The 27593-nt window shown below is 39.3% G+C and overlaps 7 protein-coding genes across 11 annotated transcripts; 3 read left to right on the forward strand and 4 right to left on the reverse strand.

Moving 5' to 3' along the window:
- Positions 1-577: 577 nt before the first annotated feature.
- On the forward strand, positions 578-1131 carry LOC125215668 (stamen-specific protein FIL1-like). Its single transcript, XM_048117163.2, has 2 exons — positions 578-884; positions 984-1131. Exons 1-2 carry the CDS (start codon positions 623-625, stop codon positions 989-991), a joined length of 270 nt encoding a protein of 89 aa, XP_047973120.1. The 5' UTR covers positions 578-622; the 3' UTR covers positions 992-1131.
- Positions 1132-3537: 2406 nt separating this feature from the next.
- On the forward strand, positions 3538-7211 carry LOC125209826 (E3 ubiquitin-protein ligase XBAT33-like). The gene is made up of 10 exons (XM_089066246.1): positions 3538-4033; positions 4167-4226; positions 4463-4534; positions 4687-4859; positions 5206-5366; positions 5449-5507; positions 5598-5644; positions 5729-5872; positions 5949-6040; positions 6435-7211. Exons 1-10 carry the CDS (start codon positions 3857-3859, stop codon positions 6971-6973), a joined length of 1524 nt encoding a protein of 507 aa, XP_088922372.1. The 5' UTR covers positions 3538-3856; the 3' UTR covers positions 6974-7211.
- A 1099-nt stretch (positions 7212-8310) lies between these two features.
- Positions 8311-10091, reverse strand: LOC125211360 (heat stress transcription factor B-2a-like). The gene is made up of 2 exons (XM_048111104.2): positions 9083-10091; positions 8311-9008 (listed from the first exon to the last, which is right to left on the reverse strand). Exons 1-2 carry the CDS (start codon positions 9302-9304, stop codon positions 8523-8525), a joined length of 708 nt encoding a protein of 235 aa, XP_047967061.1. The 5' UTR covers positions 9305-10091; the 3' UTR covers positions 8311-8522.
- A 132-nt stretch (positions 10092-10223) lies between these two features.
- Positions 10224-10958, reverse strand: LOC125211361 (Sugar isomerase (SIS) family protein). The gene has a single exon (XM_048111105.2). The coding sequence runs from the start codon at positions 10922-10924 to the stop codon at positions 10319-10321; it is 606 nt and encodes a 201-aa protein (XP_047967062.1). The 5' UTR covers positions 10925-10958; the 3' UTR covers positions 10224-10318.
- An 8608-nt stretch (positions 10959-19566) lies between these two features.
- Positions 19567-21796, reverse strand: LOC125212339 (protein phosphatase inhibitor 2-like). 5 transcript variants are annotated; one of them, XM_048112472.1, is made up of 4 exons: positions 21697-21796; positions 20606-20727; positions 20177-20353; positions 19567-19923 (listed from the first exon to the last, which is right to left on the reverse strand). In XM_048112472.1, coding segments are annotated over exons 1-4 (492 nt in total). In that variant the 5' UTR covers positions 21699-21796; the 3' UTR covers positions 19567-19732. The 5 variants fall into 5 exon arrangements, with proteins under 5 accessions (XP_047968429.1, XP_047968432.1, XP_047968431.1 ...); XM_048112475.2 differs by lacking the exon at positions 21697-21796 and adding an exon at positions 20804-21680 and having other exon boundaries at positions 19567-19901; positions 20186-20353; XM_048112474.2 differs by lacking the exon at positions 21697-21796 and adding an exon at positions 20804-21680 and having other exon boundaries at positions 19567-19901.
- Positions 21797-21854: 58 nt separating this feature from the next.
- LOC125212338 (uncharacterized) lies at positions 21855-24341 on the forward strand. Its single transcript, XM_048112469.2, has 7 exons — positions 21855-21972; positions 22813-22990; positions 23137-23277; positions 23434-23542; positions 23665-23726; positions 23883-23986; positions 24085-24341. Exons 2-7 carry the CDS (start codon positions 22898-22900, stop codon positions 24182-24184), a joined length of 609 nt encoding a protein of 202 aa, XP_047968426.1. The 5' UTR covers positions 21855-21972; positions 22813-22897; the 3' UTR covers positions 24185-24341.
- Positions 24342-24444: 103 nt separating this feature from the next.
- On the reverse strand, positions 24445-26950 carry LOC125212337 (membrane steroid-binding protein 2-like). Its single transcript, XM_048112467.2, has 2 exons — positions 26558-26950; positions 24445-24943 (listed from the first exon to the last, which is right to left on the reverse strand). Exons 1-2 carry the CDS (start codon positions 26866-26868, stop codon positions 24580-24582), a joined length of 675 nt encoding a protein of 224 aa, XP_047968424.1. The 5' UTR covers positions 26869-26950; the 3' UTR covers positions 24445-24579.
- Between the last annotated feature and the right edge of the window lie 643 nt (positions 26951-27593).

A 27593-nucleotide genomic window follows, 5' to 3' on the forward strand; every position in this document is an offset into this window, starting at 1 on the left:
CTATAAGTTTTTTATCTTATTTTACTGATTATGCCTTAAAATTCGTATCGTTTCGAAAATTGTCAAGGACGGGGAAGTATTTCTTTAATTTTCTGCCATTTTGTTGTCTAGCTGACCTTCTAAATTGTCTATAATGCTGTTATCGCCCACAAAATTATTTAAAAATTTACTATAGATTTAATTTATGTTTATATATATTTATATTAATATTTATTAAGTAAAACTTAATATAAAAATATTAAAACTCACTTTTAAAGGGCCAGTCCATTTAACTCAAATTCAATCCGATTTGAGCCCACCCTGGCCCAGCCCAATACTTTCTTAACGTCCAACTAGTTAAATAGTGTACATTCCTAACATTGTTTATCCTTTATCGTGTCATCAAATGTTTAGTATCCACGTATCAATCTACCTATTTTATTTGTATTTTCTGCCAATTATTTCTTCTTCTAGCATAGTTAGTTGTGTCATGTGTGTGTTTGATGCATACACACAAATAGCAATTAGGTTGGTCATGCAAAACTTGGGTATAGTTGGGCTATAAATATACACACTTTGAAGGTAGCTACAAAATATAAATACAATTATACAAGTACATTCCATTTGCCTACATATACTAGAAATGAAGTCTTTTTTTAGTGCGATTTTCGCGGTTTTGCTGGTGGGTGCGATGTTTTTTATGGACGGAAGCTTAGCACAACCTTGCTCGTCCGCCTTGTCAGCTCTGAACGTGTGCACGCCGTACGTGGTCCCCGGGGCCGTGGGGAACCCAAGCCCCGATTGTTGTGGCGCCCTGCAGTCCATTAACCGCGACTGCTTGTGTAGCACCCTCCGCATTGCCTCTCGCATCCCGGCCCAATGCAACCTTCCTCCTCTCACTTGCCGTATATATATCATGCTTTATCTGCTCTTCCTTTCCTTGACATTTTTTCTTATTACAATCCTTTGATTTTAATACTTTTGATTTTTTTCTCTTGCAACAGCAAACTGAAGTTGGAATTTTGATCATCCACAATAATGGAACGCTTTTTCCACTTTTTTCTTCTCTTTTTTTCTAGTAATGCACCATGTAATATTAGTTCATACCAAAGTTAAAGTATCGCCAAATAAGCAATAAACATGGTTTCAATATTTGTTGCCTCGTTGTTATGAACGTGTAAGACTTCTCTTTTTGAATGATAGACTTAAAAACCTATTACATTCAATTCAAGATATAATGATTTCACGTATTTCTCTAAGTTAAGAAATTCCACATAATTTGCTAAATATCGTAAAACTGATTTCTTCTCATTTCTTGGTGAGAAAAGTTTCAACAATTTGAAATCATGTATCCCATAAAAAATTTAAAAATATGTATCCGATACATATAATTATAAATCCTACTTACTTTAGGAGAGACAATAAAGTAGGAGACAATATGAGTTAAATAGAGAGACAATAAAGTAGGAGAGAGATGAGACTTTAGAGAATAAAAGTTTTTTAAGTTTTTTCATAAGATGAAATGTGTCACTTACTTTGGGACAGCGGGGAGTATTCAATAAACTAAGCAATTTACATTCGTTTAACGTGTCTCGTGAAATGTAGCAGCATCATTCAAGATCATACGTTGGTAACAAAGAGAAGTCGTGACATCTAACTTCCAGCAGATGGTTAAATCACTGGATGGAACAAAGCGCGTGGAACAACCTCCCCGAGGCCTCGTTAGAGAGTGGTCACAGCGACGACGAGAAAAATGACAAGATACTGGAGATAGACACGTGGAAGCCTCACGACCGAGCAGCTCCCAACTCCCACTATTTCTCAGCATGGAAGAATAATGACTTAGGACAGGAGCATTCAAAGAGAGTTTTCTCAAAGCTCCAAAAACCAATCAATCCTAGTATTTGAGAGGACTGCTGACAACAGCCCGAGAGTGAATTCAGCTTCGTCTAGACAGACCGGCAACCTAAGGGCCCCGCTCACTCCTGCTAGGAGCTAGCGAGTGCTCTAGAAGTGCGTTTGGTGATTATCTCAGTCATCCCAATTACATGGCGAATACCAAGTCATCTCGGGCTAAACTCAGGTCTCACAGTGCACCCAAGCAGAGGACAACGGCTGCGATCCTTGGAATATCAATATGGACACTGTCTCAGAAAAGGGCTCTGCATATAGCAACACATATATCGAGTCTGGTCTTGTAAAGAGGCAAGGGACTACCAGAAACCACACCGTAGGGCCTAACGATGAATCTCTTTTCCATGGTTACTGTCTGAGCTACATCAGCACATGATATTGTTGTTAGAGCTTATGCTAAGAAACTAGTAGTAGTTTGGAGAAAAGAGGCCATGAAGTTGGTTTTGTAAGTTTGTTTTGTTTGTAATCAACATTTGTTTGTGAGATTATTGATAACTTGTGTAAGAGATAATCAATATTTCACATATTTGATTTGTATTAAAAATTTTAAATAAAATTGGTTAATTACTTTGATTAAAAAATTGCTTGACGGTAATAATTGTAAATAACGAATTAAGTTAATGCGTTAGTGACATGTGATTTTTGTTAATATGCTCCACCGGATTTATGCAGTGCCCCAAGTGCGGGAGCCACGCAGGACTCGAACCTTAGATCTTTGGTTCAGGCATTAAACACTCTACCGCTTGGCCAACTCACTATTATTGCAATCGACAACACCAAAGAGAGCAAGTAAGATCCATAGTCGATGTTCCACGACTTCTTCGAGCACGATGGTTGGATGAGAATCTTTGTGGCCGATAGTTTACGCACCCCTCGATGTTGTTGGACAATTCTTCCATACTCAGGGCATGCGGTCGATGCTACCAAGCATGCCCCATAAGTTGTGTCGTGTATAGTGCATATGGAGCCGCTGCTAACAGTTTTGAGTTGCTAATTTGTTGGCGACTTGACTGAATCGTATTAAGGCATTCACACCCTGTCGACGTGTATCTACTTGCGGAATTTTTCGAAAAACTCCACAAGTTGCGAGGTGTCATATCACAAATATACATTTCAACAACATCGAAAGCCCTTGATGCCCTATTCCTTCTGGAAGCATTCTCACAAATCACGGTCGTATCCAATACATGCATGAATAAAATAAATTATCAGATTCAATTAGTACTATATATTAGTAGATCCATGTTATTTGCATTTATCATTAATTATCATGCTACTTTCAATTGAAGAAACCCTAAAAACACCAAGACCATTGTGTTTGTGGTAACAAAGACAATACATAACTTACTTGTCCCATTTTGCATCCTTATTTAGTTATTTTGTTCCCACAATAATCATTCATTCATCCATACTTTTTTTTGTCACCTTAAACTTCATATATTTAAATAAAGAAAAAAATAAAATTAAAAAATCAATTAAAATGATGTGTAAGAAAAACTTTATTTGTCAATAAAAGTTTCAATTATCGATTATCGATTAATAGGTAAGTGATACTCTAGTCACTTTGGATCCTCTAATAAATTAATTTTATTTTATAACCATACCATAAATAAATAAGGCACTCTTCAATTTATTCCTTCCTTCCATCCTTCCATTTTGTTTACTTGAATGAACAGCGATGCCACTCCTCACTCCCAATCCCAACAAATTCTAGTCATGTTTCTATAAAGTTTTAAACTTTAATCTTTCATCACCAATTTCATCATAATATCCAGTTTTTTCTAGCTCTAAGAGGTAAAAAGGGGGAATTTGTATGATGACAGTTGACCTAATTTATGCAATCATGTTTCTCCAATAACTCTTCCTCCACTTTCCCTCTCCAACACCAAACAAAACCACTACCACGTTCATGATCTTCACAAAGAATTAGGGAGAGAGAGGACTCAATCTTTGTCGAAGAACAATGGGGAATTCATTTGGCTGCTCGGCTTCGGGAGAGAGATTGGTGTCCGCAGCGAGAGATGGGGATTTTGTTGAGGCGAAGATGCTTTTGGATTGCAATCCATGCCTTTCGAAATACTCGACCTTCGGTGGTTTGAATTCTCCTCTTCATTTTGCCGCCGCCAAGGGCCACAATGAGGTTTTACCTCCAATTCTTCTTGATTGGCCCTTCAATTTTTTCGAATTTCTCGTTTCTGTTGCTGATTTAACTTAATTAGGGTTTCCTCTGTGGGTGAGTTTTGTTATTGATTTGTGGATGATTGGATTTTCAGATTGTGGCATTGTTGTTAGAGAATGGGGCTGATGTGAATTCAAGGAATTATTGTGGACAGGTAAGGGAAAATCTCTATTTTGCTTCATTACTTTTCGAAGTGTGTAATTTTGGGGAAAGATTGTCATTTTCATAAAGCTATAATTGTTTCTTTCGGTGTGGATTTGGGTGTGATTTTGATTTGTTCGATAGGTGTAGATAGTTTAATTTGGAATTTTTTCGATGAACAAATGATGCTGGATCTATGCTAAATCATAAAGTAGTAGTCATTAAATACCATATGTTTTCCTTTTGTAGACAGCTCTGATGCAAGCGTGTCGATACGGGCACTGGGAAGTTGTTCAAACTCTTCTTCTCTTTAGATGCAATGTGAGTGAAAGTTGTGTAATATGATGTATTTGATCTTTTGCAACAACTTTATGGTTTACCTATCCTGCAATCGTGACTAGTTTAGCTGATATACATATAGAGTTCAAGAATTCATACATGTAACTTTGATGACCGGTTCTGGGATACTTCAGGTTACTAGAGCAGATTATCTTAGTGGAAGGACTGCTCTCCATTTTGCAGCAGTCAATGGACACACGCGATGCGTGAGATTGGTGCTTAGTGATTTTGTGCCAAGTGCTCCATTCGAGCCTCCGAATGCCCAAACAGTTAGTGATGGAAGCGATGGTTCTAATAATAAAACCAGGTGCAGACTGAGGTTTTATGTTTTTCTGCATCCACTATAGTAACATTTATCTTAGCCTTCACTCATAGCAAAATGGAAATGGAAACTGATGGGAGTGCTAGGTCATGCTGCTTTGAGAAATTTTCAATTGAGGTTTTAAAGGTCAAATGAATTCATTCGAATGATCAATGTGGTATCATGCTTAAACTTAGAGAAATTTTGTTCGTTAAAGATTTATCTGTTACCTTTAAATGTGCGACTCTTGTTTGATCAGGATCTGAAACTGACAAAATGCATCTTCTCTGAGCTTGAAATGAGCTTGTGCCTAGATTTGCTCTTATCGTATATTTTCCTTCTTACATGGCAGTGCTCTCTCTAAGTTTGTAAACAAGGCTGCAGATGGTGGCATTACTGCTCTTCACATGGCGGCATTGAATGGATATTTTGACTGCGTTCAGCTCCTACTTGACCTTCACGCCAGTGTATCAGCTGTGACATTTCATTACGGAACATCGATGGATTTGATAGGTATATTCCATGGCCACATAATGCTCGTTCAAAACCTTTCTTGTTTATCACATTATTTTATCATCTATCTGTGATTTTATAGGTGCTGGGAGCACTCCTTTGCACTATGCTGCGTGCGGAGGAAATTTAAAGTGTTGCCAGGTGATGATATGTAGTAATTTCATGCCATAGGTTCTTTGCATTTACTGCTGACATATTACATGTTACACTTACAGTTTTCTACTTCTGCAGATCCTTATTGCTCAAGGTGCTAGTCGTTTGTCGCTAAATTGCAATGGGTATATTCCCTGTAAATCTATTCTTTCGCACTCTGGCCATTTAAGTTTTTCCTTACTATAATTAACTGTGTATACACTGTTTAGATGGCTTCCCATTGACGTCGCAAGGATGTGGGGGCGTCTTTGGCTTGAACCACTGCTGGCTCCTAATTCTGATTTGCCTCTCCCAACATTTCCACATTCTAATTATTTATCACTGCCACTTCTGAGTGTCCTAAATATAGCTAGGTAACTCCTATGTGAATTCCTTAATTCCTGGACTGCCTATCGATTTTTCTCTATACTCATTAGGCACTTGCTGCAGAGACTATGGGTTGCAGTCCTCTGCTACCGGGTCAGATGATGCAGATATGTGCGCAGTTTGCCTCGAGAGAGCTTGTAGCGTGGCTGCTGAAGGTTAGCTGTCTGTCTCTTTACCTGTGACATTTTCTCCTCCTAATCTATATTCCCTGTTTTTGTTTTTTCCATTAAGCCCTCCTCTAGTTAGTGTTACTTATTATGAAGTTATATTCTCGCCAAGAGTATCCGGGTTTTTCTTGATGACTGAAAGTGCTTAGAATAATATAAACTACATGAAATATACGTCGTATCAAATGGTCTAACTCGAAGTGGATGGATCCCTTTTGCTTGTGGAAGATTTGAAAGTAGACTATATGTTGCCATACCATACCACTGAGTGAAATCTTAGATTAGTATACTATGTTGTGAAAGTTGCATGTGACACAGAAAATTCCAAAATCTTGAAATATTTATCTAATTTATGTGGTTTTATGGTGATGTTTACATCCAGGATGTGCACATCAACTGTGTGTAAGATGTGCTCTCTACCTTTGCTCAACCAACATTCCTTCAGAATCTTCAATACCTCTCGGTTCCATTCCTTGCCCGTTTTGCCGGCACAGCATTCTGTGTTTCGGCAAACTACCCGGCTCTTCATCTAAAGACATAAAACTACCCTTATCACTCGGCTTATGCACCCCCTGCATGCTCCATCCAAGAGAACGCGAGCAGGACACCGCATCGGAGGCTGCTGGCTCACCAGATACGAGAAAGAATCATGTCGCCTCCGTCTCATCAGATATGTTCTGCCCAGTCACTTGCAGTCCGTTTCCTTCCGTGACTATCCCAATGTGCACATGCAGCGAAGGCCCTTGTCCCGATTTTGAGTCCGGAGAAAGGGAACCTCCACAGGAGCCTCCACAGCCCGAACCAAGCGAACAGGAGAAGCTAGAGGGGATGAGGTCGGAGAAAACGACGTGCTCAAATATGTTCTGGGGGAGAAGAAGCTGTAGCAGGGAGCATCAATGCAATGCAGAGATCAATGCATGAATAATGCTTTGAGTTGGTAAATAAATATTATTTGCTATTGTGGTGGATTTTGATTCTTGAGATTGAGATTAGGCCTTAGTTTTTTGGTTTGTTTCACTTGTATTTGTGGTTGGGAGACAGTGTATTAGGATTGTAAAGAAATTTGGTAGATCAGAATAGGATTGAGTTATTGTGATTGGCTTTTCTGTCACAAGTACCAAAAAACTTCCAGTTGTGAAAACAAAGCTAATTTGTCTAATATCCTTTTCATATCCTAAAATCTTCTGAAGTTTAAAACCAAATAAAACAATAATTTGTAGAAAGACAATTTGTTTCTTCTATAACAAGAAATTTTTGCAATCACTAGAGAGATTATTGTGTTCTTAGTAATTTCTCATATTATTACAAACACCCCCTTTTCCTAAAATGTAAAATAAAAAAAATCGCATGTAAATTGTCTTGAGGCCTTAGGGTGTCTCCGGTGGCGCCCCTTCCACTAGGACCTCCACTAGCCATTCCCACAAAAACTGTCTGCCAGCACTCGCCCTTCCCATTCCACTGCCACATCACTAGTCCTTCCCACTGCACTAGGACTTCCACTAGCCCTTCCCACAATTAAATTAATTCATAATTAAAATTAAAATTTACGGAATTAAAATTCGACACGAATACGAACGGGAAATACGAATATTTCATTAAAAAAAACATATCATTTGAATTTTTTTTTAAAAATATAGTAGTAGAAAAAAAAATTATAGAGTTTCTTTTTTAAAAAAAAAAAATTTAAAAATTGCGGACGTCCGACCGGAACATCCGACCTTCGCCGCAGTGGCGGACGTCCGGTCGGACGTCGATGCGAGGGGCGAGGCCATCCGACGGGCACTCGGGATGGGCGTGGGCGCCCTTCCCACCCACTACGGTGGACGTCCGGTCGGACGTCGGCGACGTCTTACCGGGACGTCCACCATTGGAGACACCCACCTGTGCGGACGTCCGCCCTTAAGGTCTTTTTTTTTGTTACTCTGAAGCTAAATTACACACACCTGTGCGTGGCTTATATCCTCATTTCTTATTTTTCTGATTCTTTCTATTTCAAATGTTTTGCTGTTTTTTATACTTATATACTCCATATTTATTTAAATTCTTTTGCAGATGATTGAAAAATATTTTTTTTATTATAATAATCTTTTACATAATTCAAATAAAGTAAAATTACTTAATTTAAAAATCAACAGAATAATATATTAAAAATTAGATTAAGGGCTAAACGAAGCCCGATTGTGGGACTAAAATATTATGGCAAAATACCTAGTATAATATGCTTGTGGTCAATAATCATGACCTAATAGGAATAGAATAGCATGCAGAATTGGTCAAATTATGTTTATATTTTATTCAAAACACACCACCGTTCCAAATTCTAATTTTGTCACGGTCAAAGTACATAGGAGTATATACTAATCTGAACTTTTTTTTTTTTCCTCCAATTAACAAATCGAAATTCAAATAGTAAATGAGAACCATTATTGATCCTCGATAAAAAAGTCGCACTAATTACTTCGAATGCTAATTACACATATTCCCCACCATCAAACGGTTCATGTTTAGCATCTCCTCCGGGCAGCCGGAGCTCCAAATCCATGTCATCCTCCGCGGACGTACCTTCAGCCGCCGCCATTTCTCCGCAGAGTCTCGTGGACGGCAGAAGCTCCAGAGCCTTCAAATTCTCCGTCATGTACAATTTACAAGCACGCACACCTTCCTCACACCTGCCGCCGCCGTAGTTGGACAACAGCGCGTAAATGCCGTCGCATAAATTCTTCATCTCCCCCAATTCTCTCCTCAGCTCCACGTTCTGCCGCCGCAGCCGCTCGTTCTCGTCGATCAGCTCCGCCGCGCTGCCGCTGAAATTAGAGGATGAGATCACCTGCTCCACCGATGTAGAGATCTTCGGCGCCATTTTCCGCCGCTGAATGTCGCGCAGGAGCTGCTTCTCGCCTCTCCGGAAGCAATCGTTCGAGAACTCCCAACGATCCGGCACGACCTTCCTAAATCCCTAAAATCGACGCACGCCTCAAATCAAACATCCAAATCCTACTGAAATTAAATTGCTCATTCGTTCAAGCTTACGTAGGTGTTGAGTTGGCGAACGAAGCTGGAGAAATTGTTGTGCTTGAAGTACTTGGGGAGCAGATCTCTGGCGAAATCCGCCGGATTCCAGACGATGAAAGCGGATCCGTCGGCGTTCCACGAGATGATTCCATCGACAGCGTGATCGTCGACGAGCTGGTAGGTTTTGATCAGAAACGGCGTTGGAATCGGCCTAGACATATCTTCGCCCGGCGAAGCCATACAGCCGCCTAATTCAACACCGCAAAATCACGCAAACCGCATTTACAGTTGCAATAGTAGTAATTCAATTGAAGACGAAGCAATTCTCCAAGGTTGTGATGATGCATAGATCAATTTAAAAGAGAGAAAGAGATTGAACAGGAAAAGAAGAAGTTTCGGAATGGAGAAAGCATAAATGCAGAATGTGAAGAAGGTTCTGCGCAGGCACAGAAATTGGTTTGCTGGTCTACACGAACACTATATTTATATTAGTAATTTGGAATTTTCAATATTCAACAACTGAGAAAATTTTGTTGGATGCTTTTTTTTTTTTTTTTAATGTATTTATAGTTTTGGTAGTAGATTGCAGCTTTTCTCAAAATTTCATCGAGATTGTGCATGGTTTCACACTAGCAAAATAATTTTGTAGTTTTGGAATTTTCTAATCCTTTATCCCCGTGTCCATTAAAAAATAGTCACGTTTTATAATTTTGAGTATGCGAAAAATAATTTTATTTTAAAAATAAAAAAAATTCTTTACACTTTGCCTACTTTTTTATTTTATTTTATCCACCTTTTCTCATTTTCTCTTAATTATTAAGTTTTCTTAAAAATCCGTATTATCTCTAATAATAAGCATATTTTCAATGGACGGGCTATGAAGTAATTGGCCAGTGATATTTACTAGAAACTTTTTCATGCATGATTCTCTTTGTAAACTAGAAATGTTTATGTTACGGAATTGATACTCTAACTAAATTAATAGAGTAATCTAAATTTTAAAATTATAGTTCTAGTAATTTCGGCCACCATAGATTCTTATTACAGAATGAATCCTCAAATAAATTTTATTAGAAATCTGGAGAATATATAAATTACTTTAATGTATTGAATTTGTGTAAGAGGACCTCTGAATCTCTAAAATGATACTACTAGTATAAGGAGGTGGTATTGATCATGTTTATTTTAAAAAAAACTCAAATTTCAAAGGTTTTTACATAAAAAAAAAGAAGAGAAGAAAATGAAACATAAAAACTACTCCAAATTGGTATGGCGAGCCCGTATTTCGTCGGGGCTCCGGCCCAACACCTGCCCCAACTTGTAAACCAGCATCTCAAACAGCACAAACATCGCCCCCTCATAAACACTCCCCATCGGCAGCAAATCCCGACCCGACCCGGCCCCATCATCATCCGCCATCGTCTGTGCCGGGATATGCGCCACCACCGCGCTCGCGCACCCCACCTTCTCCGGCCGCGCCGTCAGCACCACCACCCGCGCGCCGCCGCCCCTCGCCACGCCGCAGATCGCGTCGACGGTGGAGAATCCGCCCGGGCCGGCGGAGGCGATGAGGAGGTCGGGCGGCCCGATCGCGGGAGTGGTCATGTCGAAGACGCAGTGGGCGGGGAGGCCGAGGTGGAAGAGGCGCATACATAGGGCTTTCATCATCAGGCCCTCGCGGCCCACGCCGTAGACGAAGATTTTGCCGCCGCGGCTGGAGGCGGCGGAGATCTCGTCGACCAGCGTGCTGAGGGGGGGAGGGAGGGCGGTGGGGGCGGTGAACACGGAGGAGAGGTGATTGCAGATTTGGGCGGCCAAATCGGCTGATTCGGAAGATTGAAGCTCCTTGGGTTTAGCCATTGGAGTTCCGAGTGTTTTGATTGTTTCTCCTCTGTTTTCGCTATTGCCTTATCCTAATATAATCCACAGCCTCCCTTTTCCTGCCCAGTCAGCCGCACTAAAAATCCACCTGCCACATCATTATAGGCCAACCGCAATAAAAATAATTTAAAAACAACTATATTTTATGGAATAAAATTTATGATTAAATTACGGAATAAAATTTACGATTAAATTACGGAATTAAATTTACGAGACATATACGGGAAAATTCATTCATTTCATTAAAAAAAAGGTACATTGATTAAAAAAAAATACATGATTTTTTTTTAAAAAAAAGGGCTTCCACACACGAGCCCCGCCACTCTCTACTCCTCGTCGTCGCCGCCGCCGTCCTCGCCGCTGCCACCCGGGGTATCTGAGCCCGCGTCTGAACCCCCCACAAGTGCCCTCGATGCATCCAAATCCACCCGCATGTTCTCGAGCATCGAGTAAAGGAACATCTTCTCCGTGGGGTCAGTTGCGGCCTTCCACTCTTGGAAGACCTCGAACATACGTTCCTCCGTCTTTGCACGCGAGAATAACGTGTACGCGCGTTGGGGTGGGGGGGCCGAGATGACCTCATGGGGCGATAGGGGGGATCCTTCCCTCGCTGCCCGTTGCGCCCGCTTTTGGCCAACCGGGCGAGGGCGACGAGTAGCGGATGGAGGGGACGGAAACTCCTCAGCATCCGGGGGAGGTCGTGGGATCCACCGCTGCTGCCGATGTAGTCGCCAGAATAGTTCAATCTCTGCTTCATCGGCCACCCAGCGTCGCACCCCGCCCGGAACTTCTCGGAGTCCTTCAGCAACACATAGCATTCCCAGAAGAAGAACTCCTTATACTTCCCCGGCAAGGGGAACTGACTCTCTGCTATCCTCCGGGCGTCCTCCTCATACTGCCCACTAGTCAGCTGGCGGAGGACGTTGGCGTACAACCCCGAAAATCGGCCGACCGCGGCCCTGATCCGTTCCCACCCCTTCCGGCACTCCTCCCCGCTGTAGTCCTTCCCATGCAGGCAGTTCCTCCTGTAGGCTGCTCTAATCGTCGCAGACCGTCAACGACGCCTTGGCCACGCCGGCGTACTCATCCTCCGTCCACTTCCTCCGCGTGGGAGTGTCGTCAACACCGGGCTGCGAGGACTCGCCGACCGCCTTGCCCTTCTTCTTCTTTGGCGCGGCCCGACCCTAGAGAAATTATGTGAATTTAATTTTTCATGTCTAATTAAGATTATAAATAATGTACTTTATTTTAGATATATCTTATAGTATGACATGAATAAGAATTAAATTCTAGATTAATAATTCCTAAACTAAGATATTAAAGATAATAAGAAATTTAATTATCCAGTCAATTAAATACCAACAGAATTTAATTAGTCTTAATCTGCCTTAAGGCTAAAGGATAATTAATGAAAAACCATAACTCAAATATCTAAGCGATAATTATGAACTAAAAGTTTATATATGGTCACCATCGGTTAGACTGCCAAATTTTGTGAAGCTGATTTTCTAATATTATCGCCACCTACAAAGTAGGGACAATAATCCTACGAAAACAGTAAGTTCATAAGGGCGGACTTCTCACATAATAAATAGAATGAACTAGAAAGCGGTTCCCAATATTATTGCCACCTGCAAATTGGGGACAATAATCCTAAGGAACTGCGAGTTTCAGGGTTCAATCAGAATTTATGAGATAGTTTAGTTTTGATATCAGCACATGAACATTGTTATGGGAGTGTGTTGTAGAAATAAAATTCTGTAATGCTAAATCTGATGGTCGTGCTTAGGCAGCATTAGGCGTGTTGACCTCCAAAGGAGGAAGATATTGATGCGTCGGTGTTGTGACCAGTAAAATTGTCAAAATTTTAATGCGTATTAACCTCCAAAGGAGGATACAATTTATTAATTTTGCTGTTGTAAGATTTTGAAAAGTTTTATGGTTAATCTACTCAATTTCCTTACATAAGTTTATAACAAATAGTAAATTCTTCTGTTTGCAGTGCAACAAAATCCGTCAATATGTCTTTTAATCCTCTTTCTGCCATTCTCAAAGAAAACAAACTCGAGGGCCAAAATTACATCGAATGGAAACAAAACTTGGATATCGTTCTCACAGCTGAAGAGTACAAGTTTGTACTCACCACTCCACAGCCTCCAGTCCCCGCGGCTAATGCCTCGGTGGGAGTTCAGAATGCGCATAAACGGTGGCATAAGGCGAATGAGATGGCTAAGTGCTACATGTTGGCATCTATGTCTTCAGTACTCAAGCATCAGCATTCTGCCATGGCGACTGCCGCCGAGATTATGCAAAATCTTACAAATCTGTTTGGTACTCAGAATCGAACGGCTAAGTCTCAAGCCTTTCGGAGTATCATGACGAAGTCTATGAAGGAAGGCACGTCTGTGAGGCAACATGTCCTCGAGATGATGAGCCACCTCAATCAGATTGAGGTTTTGGGAGGGACGATCGATCCCGAGTCCCAGGTTACTATAAACCTTCAGAGTCTTACCCCTAGCTTCCAGCAGTTCAAGCTCAACTTCGAGATGAACAAGCGGGATTATACTTTGGCTGAGCTGCTGACTGAACTTCAGTCGGCGGAGGACCTTATGGTTCAAGCTAAGGTAGTCATGCTAAGTTTGGCGCCTAATTCCTCTGGCTCTAAACCTAGAAGAGGAAAGAAAAAGGCACCGAACCTAGTGGCAGCTAAGAATGCTAAGGGAAAGAAGAAACAGAGAGGTGACAAGAAGCCAACTGGAAATTGCTTCAAATGTGGAGAGAAAGGTCATTGGAAGCCAGATTGTCCTAAGAAGGGCAAGGCTACAGGTATGCACCATGCTCTAGTAGTCGAGTCATGTTTGGCTTCGACATCTACTCACACTTGGGTTATCGATACTGGAGCAACTGATCATATATGTATTGATCCTGACTTAAAGCAGGTGACAAGACGGTTACATGATCGTGAGATCGAAGTCCAGCTGGGCGACGTACGAAAGTGGCGGCCGTTGCAGTGGGAGACGTTTATTTACGTTTTTCTAGTGATAGATTTTTGATTTTGAAGAATGTTTTGTTGATACCTTCTTTTAGAAGAAATTTAATTTCAGTTTCTAAATTGTCTTTTGATGGATATTCGATTTCTTTTAATGACAATTGCGTTATTAAGAAAGATGGCTCTTATATCTGTCGTGGTATCATGGAAAACAATCTGTACACAATCACTTCTACACAATTTAATCAACGTAAATCAGAACTCAATGCTACATCGAAAATTTCTAAGAAAAGAAAAGAACCTTCAAGTTCAATGAATGATACGTACTTATGACACCTTAGACTTTGTCATGCCAACGAAAGAAGGATTCATGCGATGGTTGATCAAGATCTTATCAAAGGTCTTGAGAAGGAACCATTTTCGAAGTGTGAATCCTGTCTCGAAGGCAAGATGACTAAGAGACCTTTTAGGTCAAAGGGGAATAGGCCACGGAAGTACTTGAGCTCATTCATACTGATGTGTGTGGACCAATGCCAACCGAGGCAAGGGGCGGCTATCGATACTTTGTCACCTTTATAGATGACTTCTCGAAAGTTGGATACGTCTATTTGATGCGCTACAAGTCTGAAACTTTTGACAAGTTCAAGGAGTTTAAGGCTAAAGTAGAGACGCGTCATGGTAAGACTATCAAATGCCTGCGATTTGATCGCGGAGGCGAATACCTAAGTGCCGAGTTTTTGGAATACTTATCAGTAGCGGGAATACAATCCCAAACGACTGCGCCGGGCACACCCCAACAGAATGGCGTAGCTGAAAGAAGGAATAGGACCTTGTTAAATATGGTCCGCTCGATGATGAGTTATGCACGGTTACCTATTTCGTTTTGGGGGCATGCGCTGCTTTCAGCAACCTATCTCTTAGACCACTTACCTTCTAAATCGGTTCCTACTTCTGCATATGAGTTGTGGAATGGGCGGAAGCCCAATCTGGAACATCTCAGAGTGTGGGGGTGTCCGGCCCATGTATTGGAAAAGGATCAAAATAAGCTGGAATCTAGGACGGAGGTTTGTGTGTTTATAGGATACCCTAGAGGAACGAAAGCTATGAATTCTATAGTCTCAGAGATCAGAAAGTGATTGTGAGCACTCATGCCACATTCTTAGAGGAAGACTGTGTAATGAATCATAAGCCCAGCAATGAGATAGCTCTTGAAGAGCTAACTCAAGTCACAACTTCCATTAACCAAGAACAATTACCTAGTGTAACAACAATTCCAGAAATTTCAACTAATACTCCAGATATTGTAGTGCCGCGTCGCAGTGGGAGGGTCTCTCATGAGCCCGAAAGATACATTGGTTTGGGAGAGTGCATGGATCACTCCTCGGACAACAATGTACTTGATCCCTGGAATCTTGCAGAGGCGCAGACAGATGTCGATCATTGCGAATGGGTGAAAGCAATGGATTCGGAACTACAATCAATGGTAGACAAAGACGTCTATGATTTGTCTGTCCTACCCGAAGGCTGTACTGCCATTGGGAGCAAGTGGATATACAAACGTAAACGTGGACCCGATGGACGAGTTAAAGTCTTTAAGGCAAGACTAGTGGCTAAGGGGTATACCCAAAAGGAAGGCATCGATTATGATGAGACCTTCTCCCCAGTGGCCATGCTCAAATTGATCCGTATACTTTTGTCTATAGCAGCTTACATGGATTGGGAAGTATGGCAGATGGACGTTAAGACTGCGTTTTTAAACGGGAGTCTTGAGGAGACCATCTACATGGAACAACCCGAAGGCTATGTGGTAAAGGGCAAGGAACACATGGTTTGGAAGCTTAAGAAGGCCATTTATGGCCTCAAGCAAGCATCTAGATCATGGAACCAGTGTTTCGATCAAACTGTTCAAAAGTTTGGATTCGAAAAATGCCCCAATGAAAGCTGTGTGTATAAGAAGGCTGAAAAATGAAATGTTGTGTTCTTAGTTTTGTATGTAGATGACATTCTTCTAATTGGAAACAATAAAAAGATGTTGTCATCAGTGCGAACTTGGTTGTCCAGCCAGTTCGAGATGAAAGATATGGGTGATGCGGGACACATTCTTGGTATCAAGGTTCTTAGGAACCGAGCTAAGAGAATGTTGTGCTTATCACAAGAATCTTACATCGATACAGTACTTAGACGCTTTAGCATGCAAGATGCCAAGAAAGGTTTTCTACCTTTTAGACATGGCATCCATTTATCTCAAGAGATGTGTCCTAAGACAACATCTGAGATAGCAGAGATGAGAAGAATATCATATGCCTCGGCAGTTGGTAGTCTCATGTATGCTATGCTTTGTACTAGACCTGATATCTGTTTTGCTGTTGGCATGGTAGCAAGATATCAATCAAATCCCGGCCAAGGACATTGGACTGCCGTAAAGAACATACTCAAGTACCTTAATCGGACTAAGGACTATGTTCTAGTTTACAATGCAGCCGAGCTCTGTCCTTTAGGATATACAGATTCAGATTTTCAAGCTGATGTAGATTCGAGAAAATCAACTTCCGGATATGTGTTTACCTTAGGAGGTGGAGCCGTAATTTGGAAGAGTGTAAAGCAGAAATGCATTGCAGACTCTACCATGGAAGCCGAGTATGTGGCCGCTTCGGAGGCTGCAAAAGAGGCTGTATGGCTTAATAACTTCCTTCTGGACTTAGGTGTGGTTTCGAATATGCCCAAGAGCATCACCATCTATTATGACAATTCTGGTGCTGTGGCAAATTCGAGAGAACCACGGGCTCATAAAGCGAGCAAGCACATAGAGAGGAAGCATCATATTATACGAGATATAGTGCAGAGAGGAGACATAAAAGTGGTCAAGATTGAGTCAGAAAACAACCTGGCAGATCCTTTCACGAAGGCATTAGCGGTAAAGCCGTATGAAAGCCATGTTAAAGGAATGAGAGTTCGACTAATTCAAGACCTCAATCCGCTTTCAGTATAAGTGGGAGAATTTGACGTTAGTTAGCACATTTTGTATACTCGAAAGTGTTTTGAGTATAAGTGGGAGATTGTTAGAGTTTGTATACTAGAAATCACGTTTCGAGTGATTGAATACTGTAAAACTCTTATTTTATTTTCCAAGGAATAAAACAGATTATTTTTGTCATAATGTTGTTATGTTTTACATTTAATGGATGTTAATGCATTTTTAAATGTATAAGTTAACTTAACAAAGTCTAAGTCTTTGTTTTAGTAGACCGGTTGTGGGCGTCGTCCACTTTAAGGTAACACGGTCAGTTCTAAACAAAGAAAAAGATGAATTTCACAACCTAGATGGAATTTGACTATCCATCGAGAAAGGTTGCAATGTCAGTCCGCATATTTCTAAGCCTTACTGAAATAAGATGACATTGGTGTGGTATAGCACTGAACGGATCTAACAGCAAGACTTGTCCTTGGGCTATCTACTGAAAGGCGAGGTCTTGATAATATTTGTTTCTTAATCAATGTAGGTTAGCATTGAGCATACGGTATTGATTATGCACTACTTTGACGTATCAAATGGTGCGGGTTTTTCGTAACCCAATTATCCTGATATATTGGGCAGTGGTGATCAATATCTAGCGGTGCTAGGATTGCTATTATATTGAATCATGCGCGAGGAGAGTCTCGTTTGATAATGTCCTCAAGAGGAGTGCGAAACAAGGTTTTATTATTCGGAACCTAGCTAGTTGGAGTTTGATTACTCTATGAATAATAAATAAGCGTTTCATGCTAAGTCCACTCTTGGAATTAATAAGAAGTTAATTAATTAAGTCAATAGCAGACGTTAATTAATTAATGGACATTTTAATCTTAAGCGCGGGAAATGAAAGTTAAACGGAAACCCGGATTACTTGTAATTTCGGATTTGGATGGGGAGAGTTCAATATTACTTCTGTAGTGGCTGCTCGTAATATTCCAATTGTAACTTATATTAAATTGTGGGTTCAATTTAATTAGTAAAAAGTAAATTGGATGAGCCCATATCCAAAACCTTCCATAGATTCCTGTCTGGGCCCAAAAGGAACTTAATATAAATAGGAGAATAAAGGAGACAGAAATAACATATTTTTCATTATTGAAATTTTCGAAAATATCAGCCCCATCAGCTGTAGGAATTTTCGAATTCTACTCCTATTCCTAAAAAGATTTCTTCTGTCTTCTTTATTTAAATCCTAGTATTCTAGTAAGATCAGCCCACACTGATATTGGGATACAGTTCGGGAACCAGAGAGAAGATTTGTGGTCTAGTACTCAAAGCATCACGCGGAGAAGAAGCTAGCCATCTTCAATTCTTTGGAGAATTAATTAGGTATTTTTTCTGCTCCGTAGAAAAGCATGTTTTATGTTTCAATATTCTTAAAGCATGATTAATTCAAGTTATGAGCATGATACATGTGATAATTACGCGAATAGGTTTTGTCTAAATAATCTGCTAAATAGATCTGATTATTATGTAATTGATTTATGTGAGCGCTTCCGCTGCCAGTTCCTTCACCTGGTTCCCCCCCTGCATCCCCCCGGCGCTCCAGCCATCATCCCCATCAACTGCCCCAAGGGACGTTAAACCCTGGGCCCATCTGCCCGTCCATCTGGCCCCATCCAGATCCCACGCGTACCGTAGGCGTATGAGAGCCGCTCGTCGCCGGACTGGACTCGTTGTTGTTGTCCATCGCTCGATGATGCTCTTGTACAGAAAGTTAGAGAGAGAGAAAACTCGTTAAAACAGGTGGTGCAAAAGAAAATGAAACTAAAATCGCGTATTTATAGGTATTCAAATTTTTTTTAAAAAAAACGAAAATAGACGCTGACTGATCGTTGGTCGATCGGCACGCCACAATGGCGGCTAGCCCATGCCGATTTTCTGGCCGATTCGCCGCTGGCCGACTGCAATGGTTCGGCTAGCCGATCGGCTAGCGACGCGAATCGGCTAGCCGGCATTGTGGATGCTCTAATAAGTTGCTTTGGTTCACTTATACACTAGCACTCCGCCATTATGAGTCCCATTCTTGGCCGCATGAGTTTTAAAAAATATTACATGGAAAAAAGTTAGTTCAATAAATGTCTCACTTGTATATATTACTACTAGTTTTAATTCGTGGACGGACTAAAATGAAAAAATAACACTCCTATTCGCGGATAGAGTGAGTACTATTTAATTCTAGACAAATCTCGTTTTTGCTTATATTATTATATCTCACTATTATCTTGTCTAACGAATTGAATGTTATCATGGTAGTACATCTCTTGTTCGGTTGCATTTTTGTTCTCAAAAATTCGATTTTGTGACAATGTATCTAAGCTTTGCTCCATGGTATCAAGACTGGTATCAATTAGTACTATGTTGCACCTCATGATTATTCATCTCACTAATTTTTTTGACTAGTTTATTTATAGACAAAACACATATTGTCATATCATATCTCACTATTATCTTGTCTAGCAAACCGAACAAAGATGTCACTAATTTAATCATGGACAAAACTCATTAGCATTAACTTATCACACTATATCTTGTATGACAAACCGAACATGACAAGAAAATTATAGTTTGATATAGATGCATAAGTTTTTTAGATTTCAAATGAGCTTAACAAACAGATTAAAATTACAAGTGACAAGTTCTTGAATACCAATCAACGTATCATTCCAGTAAAGATCAATTTTTTTGCTTACAAAACCAAAGCTGAATGAAGCGGCCATGTTACAAATTGCAAAACAGAATTCATCAGTTTTAAAGTCACCAGCAAGGATCTAAAGAGCGGATATTAAGATCCATTTTCCGGTCGCGATGGTTCCTCAATATCGATGTCTTTGACACCGGCAGTTATCGAGGGTTCATCGTCAGAAGCGTCTTCCAGATGGGATCCATTTCGACGCAACTCTTTGACTTTGAGAAACTCGTCATAATGATCTTTCCTGTGCTCCTTGAAGCTCCTGCACCTCTCGGAATCAGAATCTGATTTCAAATTGGTTTGAATTAGTTACCCGGTGCAACGACACGACAAGGCTGCTCAAAGAAGGAATCGAAACCGACAGAGAACTTGTTTAGGGAGTAAGAACTATACTCTTTCCAAGTTCCAACTAAATGGTTGAATACTTAAACACTCATACAATGAAAAGAACCCACGATTAAGTGACAACACGTGCTATCCTATCAAGTATAGACAAGTGGATAGTTGAGCTACGAAACAAAGGCAAAAAAGACAGACCTTCTTCACCTTGATCCATTGCTTCTGTGTCATCATCAGATGATGTCCAATCCGAGAGATGCGAGCCAGATTTACTAGAGGAGCCTACATCATTCAATGAAGAAGATGTCGCTAGTATATTCAGTGCATCTTCAAAATAATCCCCAAAGCCTCCACTTCTCGAAGGAGATGATGGATCTACAACAGTAGGAGCCAGTTATAAGCCAGCATAGTCCATAAACGAACTACTAGAGCTACGAGCTCGACATCTTTAGTTATTCACATTCCCAATTTAGCCAATGAACAAAATGTGTAAACTAGTCATGCTATGTTGCTCGTACTACCTTGAATTTCATATTTGCAACAAAAAAAATTATCCATGCATTTCCAATTTAGTCTTGGGACCTATATACTTCAATAATTACAATAAGTGAGATTGTATACACATACCAACACATTCTTCATCATCAATCATGGGATGGTACGGTGTCTTTGGTTCAGTTATTTTCTGCCTGACCGGTTTATTTGCCTCGATTTCTGCTATATTATCTTCATTCCATTTCACTCGTGACCTAGCACCAGAAACATATGGCCCATTAGCACAAATGGATGGTAAGTGATAACCAAACATTTTTTAACATTCAATACCTTGACATCCATGTAGCTAAAAGTGGCACTGCACATTCATGTTATACTATACCTTATATCTACAACACTTAGGCAAGTCCAAATAACAAATCACCGGAACAATCATGTCACTATTTTACAATCTGGATTATCCAATTTCACTCCTTCCGTATAACTTGAAGGGATGAAAAACAACTCCATGCTTCGGGACAGGTTTACCTCAAAAAGAAAGGCCATTGTACTTCATAACGACAAAATTTATCCACCGAACGCAAAACCAACATAGTATCATGCAAATAATTATTATGACAAGCAAATATATAGCAACAAATGAGATACAATTATATGGCAAAGTGGAACTCGAGCCTCGCTTAACACATCGGCGATAAATAATCTAATAGTCACACTCCGCAGCAGACAGATAACTAAATAACCAAAACACAAACACAAATTTAATCTTAATTATTAAATTATCAAGCCTAAATTGATAGCAAACAAAGAAACCAAAATATGCTGCTCATGAAACACCTTCTGATATGATCATAGTAAGGATTCACACAGAGATAAAACTCAACAATTTATGCATACTATCAACATTCTACGATATCGTGTTCAGCCAATAAAACATACGGTGTAAATACTCAAAATTTCCCCGAACGAAATCTTAAAACTGCACAAAAATAATCAACGCCTACTTTCGCATTCTCATGATAAAGTATTAAATAAATTGTTACAAACGGAATAAATGAAGAAATAAATATATACAAAAATCATTCATGATCTCGAAGCCTAAAAACGACGAATTTCACAGCTGAAACGGAACGACGACGAGGTCTAAACCTATCATTTGACAAGGATAAAAGTGCAGATGTTGAAACAGGTATCAATTGAGAAAGAGAATATGATTTTCATACATTCGATTTTACGCGATGGATTTCCTTCGTTGCGTCTCTGTTCTTCGTTTTGCCGTTCATTTACTTGAGGATCAGGATTCGGGGATTTATTTGATGCCTGAGAAATGACAAATATACCCCTCACCTGATTGTCCTCTCATTTAAATAATAATAATAATAATAATATTAGTATTATTTTATTTTCAAAATTTTAGCAGCATAATTCACCGACATATTTGGGAGCGAGAGCTCTTACTGCATTTCAATTCATTCCACTTCCACGATTGACAAACGCAGGTATGAATTCCTATTTCCTAACGCTCTCTCTCTCCTTTTGCTTTTTCGTTTTATTTTGGTCATATAAGGAATTGTGCGTTTTGATTTATGGTACGCTCTGCCGCCTTAGCAAAAATTGCTTGATCCGGATGATTCATTCATTCATGAGTTTTAGGTTTATTTGAATTGAGATCTAATCTATCAATGTGCTGCTTTTTTTAGATTTATTTACTCAATGAAGTTAGTGGTCACTGAACTAAATTTATGGTTTATGAAATGAAACATTGGGTTATGGAAGCTCGTCTCATGCTCCAAGTGTTTTTGACGAATAGGCAATCAATAATCTCAACATTTGCTTTTGCATTTTGATGAATGAATTTTAGGAGACAGTGTACATGTTTGTGGTGTACTCTTTTCAGCTAAGATTTATCCTAGAAATTCAGACTGTAGTCATGGCAATGTAGAAATCAAATTATCTGATTTGATTCATTTGGTGAAGCATTATAGTCATCCATAAGAATAATTTGTTTTTATTTAGTTGAGGTTATGAAAGCTCGTCTCATTTGCAAAGTGTTTCCTACTCTCTAGGTTTCCTTAATAGGCAATCAATAATCTCAGCATTTGCTAATGCATTTTGATCAAAGAATTTTAGGAGATCAAAGGTGATGCAATTGTGGTGTACACTTTTTAGCTAAGATTTATCCTTGCAATTCAGATTGTAGTCATGGCAATGTAGAAATCAGACAATCTGATTCATTTGGTGAAGCATTATATAGTTTGTTTATATTTTGTTTTGGATCATATACGTGTTCTACATCTGTGTTTTACTTAAATGGACTTTTTTTCTTATATTTGTTACAGTCTGTGCAGTCGCAAGATATTGAATTCATAGTTAATTCCATAGACATCATAGAAGATATAATTGGAGAACCGAAATCATTGAGTGATGTTTTCATTATTTTATGGACTCTGGAAGTACATGTTCACCAAGATGGAGTTTCATGTCCTCATTCTTGGAATTGGCAAAGCTGGCAAAACAGTAAATTGCTAAACTGCTTATGTCTTGCTGTATTTCCCTTCTTTCTTGTGACCTCTACCACTCAGATCCATAATTGTTTGTGGATATTCGAGTGCATATTCGTATCCAAATCATTGTTTGAGCTGATTTTGACTTCTGTTTCTTAGACATTACTGGAGAAAGTGAAGTCGCAGTATTCAAACTTGGAAGGCCTTCCGCCTGACCGGATTGTTCCAACCGTTGGACTCAATATTGGTCGTGTCGAAGCGTCTAATACGAAACTCGTATTCTGGGACCTGGGAGGTCAGGTTTGAATTGCACTCTAGCTTTCTGCATTAATCAATAATACAAGAACGTTAGTTCCATTTTTCCACTGGCAGCATCATTCTAATTGTTGCATCAAAGTTTCCTCATTCTCTGTGGGGAAAATTTTGACTGATTCGATACTTGTGATGTTTCATCAGCCTGGTCTTCGCTCCATTTGGGAAAAATATTATGAAGAGGCACATGCTGTAGTTTATGTTATCGATGCTTCTTGTCAATCTCGTTTTGAAGATTCAAAATCTGCCCTTGGTAATGTCTATAGGGAAGTATATTTAAAACTGCATTCTGATAATTCCTGTTGTTTAATGTGCTTCTTCATTATATTTAACACTGTATGCTGAAGGTATTATAACATCTATCTTTGTTTGCAGAAAAGGTTCTTCGGCATGAGGATTTGCAAGGAGCTCCACTTCTGATATTAGCAAATAAGCAGGTAAAACTTTTTTCCACTCCCAGACAGGGAAAAATGTGTCGAACACGTTAATATTTTCGATAGTTCTCTTATACTTCTAGATATTCTTAATTATTCTTTTATTGTGTTGTGCAATAATGGTAACTAATAAAAATGTTACTTTATTTTTCGCTGCAGGATCGCGAAGGTGCTGTACCTGCTGATGAACTTGCTCAGTATCTGGACCTAAAAAAATTGAACGAAAGAGAGTACGCATTTCAAGCAGTTTCGGCAACTGATGGGTAAACATGTTCTTTTGTCCATACGTATTTGGTTGGCGAGCAACCGAAAGTGGAATATGTTCCGATATGGACATGATGATGTCTGGGTTTGACTGCAGGCTTGGGATCAAAGAAAGTGTAAACTGGCTAGTAGATGCTATGGAGAGAAGCGAGAGAACAGATACGTTGCGCGTTCGTGCTGGATCCAGTGTTGTCTAGAATTTATAATGGTATAGCGACCTTATTATAGATTCATATATTACTTAGTTTTGTATTCAAATCAGGGTTCAGTTTTGTCATGTGTATGGTATGGCATTGGACCAACACCAATTTCTATAGCTTTATCTAGGCAAATTGGCTCACATTTCTTGATTTATACCTGCGTTTCATTAAGTTAAATTATGATAAAATTGTGATACTAATAAATATCCAAGAATTTCCACCTAAATAAGTAAATGAAATAGCATACAAAACCCAACTCCATAAGCTCCACGTCATTATTAAAACCCCCAAAAAATAAGCTAGTAGCAATGTACAAGGGCTGTCATTAGATAGAAATGATGTATATAAGGTTAAACCAAATTGCACTAGTATAATGATAATATGATAATATTTCACTCCTTTTTCTCAACATCAACATCCACAGCAGCAGTTGTGGTTTCCTCAGTTTCCTTAGGAACAGTCTCTGACGGACCATCTTCGGCCGGTTTAGCAACATGACCCTCGGCAGCTTCCACGCGTGTCGCTTCATTTTCGGTGGCACCATCATTTACTGGAATGGTTGCCTTGACAGTTCCCACCTTCACATACTTGCTCATGAACTTGTATTCCCAATCTTGTAGAGCTTCCATCTCGAACACGCCCAGCCCAGTAAGATCACCATTCAGATCTTTATCCTCGAAAGACATTTTCGCAAGAGCTCTACTGGCATCCTTTCCCGCAAACAAGGCATAAGGTCCACCAGGTCCATAAAACATCCTGCAACCAAAGAATTTGCGATCTATGTATTAAGTTCAGCTTGAGCTTAAAGGGACCTAGAATTTGACTCCCAACCACCCAAAGAAGCACTTGACAGTTGACTGATACAACATGTCGAAAAGGAAAACTGACTGCAATGTTGGATTACTAGCGTTTGCAGACCTCAATTGTTAATTACAACACATAACATCTATACTACTCATTCAAACATGAATTTTGGTATATATCCATTGTCACTTGCAAAATGCTAAGTGAATCAGCAACTTACGAGTACCATAGAGAATTCTTCACCTTTTATAACTTAAAAGCTGCGTAAGCTTGTGCTAGATGGTTGTCGACAACCTGGTATAATATTGGAACTCGGCAAAAAGATAACCTCTTTGAAAATTGATTGTAACTACTAACTAGCAATCAAAATGAACATGGAGTCGAGTGATTTTCCCAGCGGAGTTGATAATTGGCAGCTAAAGGTACTAGACAAAGGAAATCACATCATGCCAACTGACCGGGCTAAACCACTAGTTAAGTTTATAGCAAAACAAAAAAAGGGTGAGCATCAGTGCTTTGTTGAACATGGCATTGACAGACAATACGACTGCTTTGCTGATTAGAAGACTTGTTTATTGAGTGATAATAAATGGTTTGAGTTGCAACAATCAAACTCTAACTAGATGGAAAATACCGAGGAATTGAAAAAGGCAACTTCAAATCCTTAAGGGGTAATTACAATCTACGTACAAAATGTTTCACCAATGTTTCAATTGAGTACAAAATGTTTAAGTTAACAAATATCATACAAAAAGTTGGATTAGTGTTACGAATTAATACATTCCATCTAAAAATCACTAACACTATTACTTTTTCTTATTTTTCTCCAAAATTGTGCCCTAAAAAACATGATATTATTTCTCTAAATAATACCTTATGCATTGCCATATGGGCATTTTATTAAACAATGAATTCACATTTAACTTTCGGCTAATATTTGTAGCTGATTTTAGAGTCGAAAGGATGAAAAATAAGAAAAAGTAACGAGGTTAGTGATTTTTAGACGTAATGTACTAATTTGCAACACTAATCAAACTTTTTGTATGATATTTGTTAACTTAAAACATTTTGTACTCAATTGAAACATTGGTGAAACATTTCGTATGTACTGTGTAATTACCCCAATCCTTAACCATACCCAATTTATGAAGCATCATATTCCTAGATGAAAAGATTGAACACCATATGAAAACCAAGAAAAAAAAAGAAGCTCAAAAAGTGAGAATTTAATCATCAAAGGGAATCAACAGTTCAGCCAAATAAAGAGAAAGGGAAAGTCCCTAAACACACTATCTTTTTAGCAAAAACGATCTCAGCTAAACCAAAATTTCAATAAAACAAAAAAGGAATATCAAAGGAAGCTCATAAAGTGAGAATTTAAACAACACAGAAAATCAAATACAGAGAAAAGGAAATCCCCTAAACAAACACTCACTCTTTTCAGCAAATACTAACCAAAAACCCTAACAAATTCAAAATCTCAGCATCATCAAATCCAGCAAATCCGAAATTCCAACAAAGCACAAGGCAATATAGATAAAATAGGGCAAAAGGGAAGAGATGGACCTGCTCTGCGTGACATCATAGATCTGACCCTTGATGGCCATGAGCAGCGGCTTCTTCGAATCAGAGCCGTCGTATAGCTTCAGCTCCTCGGCGGTGACCTCACCGAGCTGGACCGGAGGGGGCAGAGGCTCCATCTGCTCCTGAGAGGGTCTCGACCTGTCGTGGCCGCCATCGGAAGAAGAGGCGAAGAAAGTGGAGAGAAGGTAGTAGAGCGTGAGGCCTAGGGCGAGAACCGTGAAGAAAGTAGCCGGCGGCAGGCCTGTGTAGGTGGTGATCGATTCTTTCACCGTCTCCCACAATTGAGTAGCCATTGCTCCGATTTTAGACTCATAAATGAAGTGAGATTATAAACTTGTTCGATTACTCATAAATTAGGGTTATCTATATCTATTCCAACAATATCCATATATAATGCAAAACGCCCAATTAAATGCTGGATTTTGATTCTGTTTATCACTTCTAATCTCTTATCAGCTTTATTTCAGTTGAGTGAGTTAACAAAAAAGTACTACTACTAAATGTACTTTAATTAAACTTTTTAGAAAAGAAAAAGTGAATTAGAAGGGGTCATTGTGACATGTAAGTGTAAAAAATTAGTGAAATGTAAGATCCGATCTGCATACTAAAAATTGAATTAAGTAAATGATTCTATAAATTGCGGACAATCAAAAATGACAAAATATCCATGGTGGATATAGAAAGTAGTACTATTATTTAAGAGTTAATGACCATGAAAGTTAGTTTAGTTGGTTTGATGCGTTTTTTCATTATTAGGATGATAGGAAAAATAGAGACTCGTTTATTATGGCTATGTTTATTTAAATGTATTATTTGTTCAAAGTTAATAGAGTTGCATTCTATTTAAAAAAAAAGAATTATTAAAGTCTAAAACTAACGTAATTAATTAATGCAAGAAACACTTATGTTATCATGGATCAAACAATTATATAATTCCAAAGGCGGAGCCTCTAAAACATAAATTCTTTTAGAAAAGCTACAAGCAAAATGTGATAAAAATGTACTGCAAAGTTGTCTT

This window comes from Salvia hispanica, chromosome 3 (genome assembly GCF_029641045.1).
Source record: "Salvia hispanica isolate PSC_SH4W2 chromosome 3, Shi_PSC_v1, whole genome shotgun sequence".
In the NCBI taxonomy this organism is placed as follows: domain Eukaryota; kingdom Viridiplantae; phylum Streptophyta; class Magnoliopsida; order Lamiales; family Lamiaceae; genus Salvia; species Salvia hispanica.